The sequence below is a fragment of the Mesoplodon mirus genome, assembly GCF_964341445.2.
Source record: "Mesoplodon mirus genome assembly, chromosome: 14".
Lineage (NCBI taxonomy): Eukaryota > Metazoa > Chordata > Mammalia > Artiodactyla > Ziphiidae > Mesoplodon > Mesoplodon mirus.
In genome coordinates, this window is record NC_138990.1 from 54,271,850 (window position 1) to 54,280,388 (window position 8,539).

The 8,539-nt window shown below is 39.7% G+C and overlaps 1 protein-coding gene across 1 annotated transcript; it reads right to left on the reverse strand.

Annotated features, from left to right (window-relative positions):
* Positions 1 to 4,100: 4,100 nt before the first annotated feature.
* On the reverse strand, positions 4,101 to 6,644 carry SULT6B1 (sulfotransferase family 6B member 1). The gene is made up of 3 exons (XM_082642392.1): positions 6,427 to 6,644; positions 5,036 to 5,067; positions 4,101 to 4,502 (listed from the first exon to the last, which is right to left on the reverse strand). The coding sequence occupies exons 1-3, from the start codon at positions 6,623 to 6,625 to the stop codon at positions 4,368 to 4,370; spliced, it is 366 nt and encodes a 121-aa protein (XP_082498518.1). The 5' UTR covers positions 6,626 to 6,644; the 3' UTR covers positions 4,101 to 4,367.
* Positions 6,645 to 8,539: the final 1,895 nt, after the last annotated feature.

Here is an 8,539-nt window from a genome sequence, read left to right on the forward strand (position 1 = left end):
TCATACAGCACGCTCAAGTGGGATTTATCCCAGCGATGCAAGGAGTCTTCAATATATGCAAATCAATCAATGTGATACACCATATTAACAAATTGAAGAATAAAAACCATATGATCATCTTAATAGATGCAGAAAAAGCTTTTGACAAACTTTAACATCCATTTACGATAAAAACTCTCCAGAAAGTGGGCATAGAGGGAAGCTACCTCAACATAATAAAGGCCATATATGACAAATCCACAGCAAACATCATTCTCAATGGTGAAAAACTGAAACCATTTCCTGTAAGACCAGGAACAAGACAAGGATGTCCACTCTTGCCACTATTGTTCAATATAGTTTTGGAAGTCCTAGCCATGACAATCAGAGAAGAAAAAGAAATGAAAGGAATCCAAATTGGGAAAGAAGTAAAACTATCACTGTTTGCAGATGACATGATACTATACATAGAAAATCCTAAAGATGCTACCAAAAAACTACTAGATCTCATCAATGAATCTGGTAAAGTTGCAGGATAAAAAATTAATGCACAGAAATCTCTTGCATTCCTATATACCAACAATGAAAGATCAGAAAGAGAAATTAAGGAAACAATCTCATTTACCATCACAACAAAAAGAATAAAATACCTAGGAATAAACCTACCTAAGGAGGCAAAAGACCTGTACTCACATGAAAGAAATCAAAGATGACACAAACAGATGGAGAGACATACCATGTTCTTGGATTGGAAGAATCAATATTGTGAAAATGACTATACTACCCAAAACAATCTACAGATTCAGTGCAATTGCTATCAAATTGCCAGTGTCATTTTTTACAGAATTAGAACAAAAAATTTCACAATTTGTATGGAAACACAAAAGACCCCAAATAGCCAAAGCAATCTTGAGGAAGAAAAACGGAGCTGGAGGAATCAGGCTCCCTGACTTCAGACTATACTACAAAGCTACATTAATCAAGACAATATGGTAGTGGCACCAAAACAGAAATATAGATCAATGGAACAGGATAGAAAGCCCAGAGATAAACCCACGCACATATGGTCAACTAATCTATGACAAAGGAGGCAAGGATATACAATGGAGAAAAGACAGTCTCTTCAATAAGTGATGCTGGGAAAACCAGACAGCTACATGTAAAAGAATAAAATTAGAACACTCCCTAACACCATACACAAAAATAAACTCAAAATGAATTAAAGACCTAAATGTAAGGCCAGACACTATATAACTCTTAGAGGAAAATATAGGCAGAACACTCTTTGACATGAATTGCAGCAAGATCTTTTTCGATCCACCTCATAGAGTAATGAAAATTATAACAAAAATAAACAAATAGGATATAATTAAACTTAAAAGCTTTTGCACAGCAAGGGAAACAATAAAGAAAACAAAAAGACAACCCTAAGAATGGGAGAAAATATTTGCAAACGAAGCAATCGACAAGGGATTAATCTCCAAAATATACAAACAGCTCATGCAGGTCAATATCAAAAAAACAAAGAACCCAATCAAAAAATGGGCAGAAGATCTAAATAGACATTTTTATAAAGAAGACATATAGATGACCAAAAAGCACATGAAAAAATGCTCAACATCACTAATTATTAGAGAAATGCAAATCAAAACTGCAATGAGGTATCACCTCACACCAGTCAGAATGGCCATCATCAAAAAATCTACAAACAGGGTTTCCCTGGTGGCGCAGTGGTTGCGAGTCCGCCTGCCGATGCAGGGGACACGGGTTCGTGCCCCGGTCTGGGAAGATCCCACATGCCGCAGAGCGGCTGGGCCCGTGAGCCATGGCCTCTGAGCCTGCGCATCCGGAGCCTGTGCTCTGCAACGGGAGAGGCCACAGCAGTGAGAAGCCCGCGTACCGCAAAAAAAAAAAAAAAAAAAAAAAAATCTACAAACAGTAAATGCTGGAGAGGGTGTGGAGAAAAGGGAACCCTCATATACTGTTGGTGGGAATGTAAATTGGTACAGCCACTATGGAGAACAGTATGGAGGTTCCTTAAAAAACTAAAAATAGAACTACCATATAACCCAGCAATCCCACTCCTGAGTGTATACCCACAGAAAACCATAATTCAAAATGATACATGCACCCCAGTGTTCATTGCAGCACTCTTTACAGTAGCCAGGACATGGAAGCAACCTAAATGTCCATCAATGGAAGAATGGATGAAGAAGATGTGATACATATATAGAATGGAATATTACTCAACCATAAAAAGAACAAAATAATGCCATTTGCAGCAACATGGATGGACCTAGAGATTGTCATACTGAGTGAAGTAAGTCAGACACAGAAAGATAAATATCATATGATATAGCTTAATTGTGGAATCTAAAAAACGGTATAAATGAACTTATTTACAAAACAGAGTTAGAGTCACGGATGTAGAAAACAAACTTATGGTTATTAGGGGATAAGGGCAGGGAGAGGGATAAATTGGGAGATTGTGACTGACATATACACACTACTATATATAATATAGATAACTAATAAGTGTTAGCACAGGGAACTCTACTCAATACTCTGTAATGCCTATATGGGAAAAGAATCAAAAAAAAAAAGAATGGATATATGTACATGTATAACTGATTCACTTTGCTGTACACCTGAAACTAATACAACATTTTAAATCAACTATACTCCAATAAAAATTGAAAAAAAATCTTAATCACGAATAAAAATTCTTCCTAGTGTCAGTAAGCAATATCCTGGGAAGTTCCCTACTTACAAAAGGTTTGTGTTACAAAGGTTTGTTTGGGAATTAAAATGGTGAAACAATCATATAAACAACGTAAAAATGTATAAGCCAGCATTCCCAACCCTATTTCAATCATAAGAGAAGCTTATTTATCTCTGATAGGTAACAGCACAGGCGAATAAAATAATAGTGATTATATTGGTAAGGTGAGTAATAACAGGTAAGATAACCTGTGATCCACAGTGTAATACTTTTTTTTTTTTTTTTTTTTTTTTCACGGTATGCGGGCCTCTCACTGTTGTGGCCTCTCCCATTGCGGAGCACAGGCTCCGGACGCGCAGGCCCAGCGGCCATGGCTCACGGGCCCAGCTGTTCCGCTGCATGTGGGATCTTCCCAGGCCGGCGCACGGACCCATGTCCCCTGCATCGGCAGGCAGACTCTCACCCACTGCGCCACCAGGGAAGCCCTGTAAAACATTTTTAAAAGAGAAATTGGAAAGCTGCATAAATATTAGCACCATTTTTAAAGGTGATGGTAAACACGCTCTTTAGAGAAAAAGTTACCCAGTGGCCTGAGTAGCAGAAATCAATGAGGCTTTTCATTGGCCTGTCCGTTTCTTACCTAGGAAAACACTTCTTAAAACTCCTGTCCACTCATCCTGAGCTGGTCCTGACTGAGCCCACTCCTGCTGGGCTTATGACTCTCCAGGCCCTGATGCCTCCTGGGGTTGCAGCCAACCAGATACAGGAGTCAGCATTTACCTCCCCACCCCACTCCCAAGTCCCTGAACACCTCATTTACAATATATTTTTCTGTTACTTCGGCCCAATCCATGGAGATGAGTTTCCTTCCACTTAGGATCCAACTTTTAAGTTTGTATTTGTTATCATGGCAAGTGTCTCCATCTCTTTCCAGATACTGTTTCCTAACCCCCTAAGGACTTTATTTTTAGTACATAACAGTTCTTCTGTCTGCCTGTTGGGAGTCTTGGTGGTGAGCACTTCTGAAAGTTCTGCTGAGACTGTAGTTCCCCCTTGGATACAGTCTTCCCTTCCCAAATGTGTTTCTGGTATGTCTAAGTGTGGAGTGGGGATGGTCCTCCTCTCACCTGTTCTGTCCAGGCACTAAAATCCTGAGGCAGACCCTCCCTCCCCCTCTTGTCTTCCCTGGCAGGGAGCACAACATCCTGTCTCACACCCAGGCTCTAGTTAGTTTCATTGATAAGGTGAATAAGGACATGCAGTAAGGCAAGTAATAACAGCTAGGATGACCTGTTATACCCTTCACACACACTCTAATAGTCTAATCATTTGTAAAATGGTGATAAGGTTATTTTGCAATGAAATGAGATAATTCCTGAAAAGTGCTGGGGTTATATGATAAGCACATAATAAATTGCAATAATTATTAGTGTTGTGTTTTCTTTTACTTTTTTTTTTCCTTTTTTTTGAGGTTTATTCTTTTATTTGTTACAGGAGTGGGTTTTGGGAAGTTTTTTTTGACACTTTTATTATTTAATACTGAGTCTGTTGAACATGACTTTTTTAAAATTTATTTTTTATTGAAGTATAGTTGAAGATGTTGTATTTTCTGAGCTCAAAACTAAAAAAATTCCCCAAATGAAAACAATCTTTCTATGATAATTTGCTATAAGTTTAAAGGTTCTTTTGTACCAACCTGATATTTTTCTGGGTTCCCATATTCAAGAACTGGGACTTCTGGATATTCATACTTTATTTTTTTAGAATCAGCAAAGATTAATTCACTAATGATGTGGAGAACCTATAAGAAACCTATAGGTTTGGAACCTATAAGAAAAACCAGAGAATCAAAGCTCATTAAGAGGGCTTCCCTGTTGGTGCAGTGGTTAAGAATCCACCTGCCAATGCAGGGGACATGGGTTCAAGCCCTGTTCTGGGAATATCCCACATGCCGCGAAGCAACTAAGTCCAGGCACCACAACTACTGAGCCTGCACTCTAGACCCCGCGAGCCACGACTACCGAGCCTGTGTGCCACAACTACTGAAGCCCGCGCATCTAGAGCCTGTGCTCCACAACAAAAGAAGCCACTGCAATGAGAAGCCTGCACACCGCAACGAAGAGTATCCCGTGTTCGCCGCAACTACAGAAATACCACGCGCAGCAACGAAGACCCAATGCAGCCAAAAATAAATAAATAAAATATATATATATATATATATATATATAAATAGAACATTCAAAGCACATTAAGGAGTCTTGATATAACAAAGGCATGTTACTTTAACATACATATCATAAAAATTAAAATCTGCAGCGATTCCCTGATATGTACAATTGATTCTTCTGCGTTCAGAATAACCCGGGCTGTGGAAAGAAGCAGAGTTTTATGGAAAATAGCATTTACTTATATTGGTATAAAAATCAAATTATCTGGGGCTTCCCTGGTGGCGCAGTGGTTGAGAATCTGCCTGCTAATGCAGGGGACACGGGTTCGAGCCCTGGTCTGGGAAGATCCCACATGCCGCAGAGCAACTAGGCCCGTGAGCCACAACTACTGAGCCTGCGCGTCTGGAGCCTGTGCTCCGCAAAAAAAAGAGAGGCCGCGATAGTGAGAGGCCTGCGCACCGCGATGAAGAGTGGCCCCCGCTTGCCACAACTAGAGAAAGCCCTCGCACAGAAACGAAGACCCAACACAGCAAAAATAAATAAATAAATCAATAAACTCCTACCCCCAACATCTTCAAAAAAAAAAAAAAAAATCAAATTATCTTATTTCTCAATTTTCTCCTTTAAGAAGAGGCAGTGCTTCTTTTCAAATCTAGAATATTTTCCTTACAGAACAATGTTATACTATAGAAATGATTGTTCATTGTATGTCACATATTTTACCTTAAATTAATGAATATTTTCTACAGGAGCATATAATTTTGATTTTTATAAAAACCCAGCATCAATTAAGAAAAAGAAAATATGAAATGGAGTTGGCTTAAACAGAGATGAAATAATAGTTTAAAACTATCAAAAGTAGACTGTGTAAAATAGAGTAATTTAGTTTCTTAACATCTTATCCTCCACTGTTGAAGGACCATTGTAAAACTGGTTTGAGAAACTGGAAGATTGGTGTTTGATCCTGAAAAATAAACCATTACATGGAGGGCATAGAAGTCTATAGACGTGGACATGCTTGTCTTCAGTCAAATATCAAGATTTGGCAGTACGCGGGCCTCTCACGTTGCGGAGCACAGGCTCCGGACGCGCAGGCTCAGCGACCATGGCTCACGGGCCCAGCCGCTCCGCGGCACGTGGGATCCTCCCGGACCGGGGCACAAACCCGTGTCCCCTGCATCAGCAGGCGGACTCTCAACCACTGCGCCACCAGGGAAGCCCCCAAGATGAAAATCTTGACTACTCTCAGTGCTCCATGGCAACTGGACTTCCCACATCCCTGCTTTTGTTTGCTAACCCCACCATGCAGCTCCTTCTATACTCCCCACCCATCATGTTCTTTTCACACAGACCTCCTCCCTCAGACACTGGGGTTTCTAAATCTAGCAGTTCTAGTCATGGATTTTACAAGCTCTGTTCTGACCCATCTTGGCCATCCTCCTCTCCAATTTATGGCTTCATGCAGAGATGAACTGCCCTCCTCCCACCTTCTCCTTGCACTTTCCCCACCTACTCACTATGAAAAAGTGCCCTTGTAGAAAAGGATTTGTTAGTTACCACGCTTTGGATAAGATGCTAGCACTATGTCATCGCTTCTGGCTTCAGAGGTTTCCAAGGCTTGGAAAGCCTCTGAGGTGCACATGATGATTGGGTAAGGAGACCCCTGATAGGTGAAAAACAGGTGTGACAGTGCAGTTTCTTTTGATTTTTCCAAAGCTTCATCAATGTAGTCAATAAATTTGGAATTAGCAGTCATGCTGGCTCCCTGCTAAAGAACCTGCTCTTTGATTGTCCAGGGACAGTGGTAGCTTTTAGTGGGGTTTTTCAGGAGGTGGAATAAAGGGCTCCTCCCATTCACATGAGAGAGAAATAACTTAATTCTCATCCACCCCCAGCCCCAGCTTTCTGCATACCCACCTCTGACGAAAGGCACACTGCAGTTGCAAAACAGGCTGAGGATCAGGGAATATTACCCCAAGGGTTGATTATATTACCATTATAGGCAACCCTCCCAAGGAAAGTAAGAGTAGAATCTCTTAATAGACGATAATAGATACTAAATATCTAACACATAGAACACATAGTTATTTAATTGAATCAGGTATAAAATATTCTTATTAGCAAAAAGCAATTTATGGATGAAACCTCTCTCCTTGGTTGATAGCTTTGAACATACATCCTCCATGGTGTGATGCAGGGGTGGAAAATTTTTCCTTTCTTCTAGGTTTTTTGGATCGTCTAATAATGAAATTGATATAAGATAGATCAACAGGAGAAAAAAAAACAAAATTACGTACTTAATGGGGGTTCCATTATAATATGCAGACTCAAAAGACCATCATGTAATTGAAGCTTATATAACATCCTGAGTTTAGGAATGGGTAGGGGTTTGGGGATACAAAGGGGAGGAAAGCCACTCACACAAGGTAGAGGAGATGTTTGGAGAACTAGGGTTGCCCTGTTTTGCAGATAAGTTTTTTCGGTAAAAATGTATCCCTGGTAATATGTCTCTTCCTGTACAACCCTTCTTTCCAATGTAAACTTAGGTAATTGAGGGGGCAAGTAAAGAGCTTTTCCTGAATCTGCTGGATTTTTTAATTGCCTTTGGCTCAAAATAATCCTCATGCCAAAGTGGCATGTTTTGGGGTGGCAAAACCTGGTCTCCTTCAGTAGTGACAAGGAAGTGATGGAATTGCTTGGTAATTTAGTGGGGTGGAAAAGAGGCAGTCCTAGGCACCAGTCTCCGATCTGTCATTTCCTGCCTCAATAGACTTAGAAGTCTGCAGACCCGAGTGTGAATCTCGGCTCTACCACTTACTAGTTGTGTTTTTTTTTGTTAGTTTGTTTTATTGAAGTAGAGTTGATGTACAATGTTGTGTTAGTTTCAGGTATACAGCAAAGTGATTCAGGTTTTTTTCAGATTCTTTTCCATTATAGGTTATTACAAGATACTGAATATAGTTCCCTGTACTATACAGGGTCCTTGTCATTTATCTATTTGGTATATGGTACTGTTTATCGATTTTATATATAGTAGAGTGTATCTGTTAATCCCAAACTCCTAATTTATCCGTCTCTCCCCCCTTTTACCTTTGGTAACTGCAAATTTGTTTTTTTATGTCTGTGAATCTCTTTCTGTTTTGTAAATAAGTTCATTTGTATCATTTTTTTAGATTCCACATATAAGTGATATCATATGATATTTGTCTGTCTCTCTTACTTAGTATGGTAATCTTTAGGTCCATCCATGTTGCTGCAAATGGCAATATCTCATTCTCTTTTATGTCTGAGTAGTATTCCATTGTATATATACCACATCTTCTTTATCCATTCACCTACTGATAGACACTTAGTTTGCTTCCATGTCTTGGCATTGTAAATAGTGCTGCTATGAACATTGAGGTGCGTGCATCTTTTCAAATTAGAGTTTTCATCTTTTCCAGATATGATGTGATGCTTGCAAGACAGACTAGCTAATTCAGAGGAAAACGGCACTTCAGGGGATGGTAGATACAGGAAGTGGTGAGTCACCCTCCCTACATATAACAAACCTCCTGAACTGTGTGTGAAAGAATACAATTATCTATCTTGACGCAGCCACTGGATTTTTTGCAGTCTCCTTGTAACAGCAATTTAGCCTGTATCCTATCTAGTACACTTTCAGGGTCAA

Bases quoted from the DNA above. Each gene is read 5' to 3' on its own strand.
- SULT6B1 (XM_082642392.1), bottom strand. From the start codon at position 6,625: ATGACTGCTAATTCCAAATTTATTGACTACATTGATGAAGCTTTGGAA. The intron at 5,068-6,426 runs GTAACTAACAAA...TTCTTTCCACAG, and splicing joins AGCATCTTATCCAAAGCGTG to CCCGGGTTATTCTGAACGCA. The intron at 4,503-5,035 runs GTACATATCAGG...GGTTTCTTATAG, and splicing joins TGAACGCAGAAGAATCAATT to GTTCTCCACATCATTAGTGA.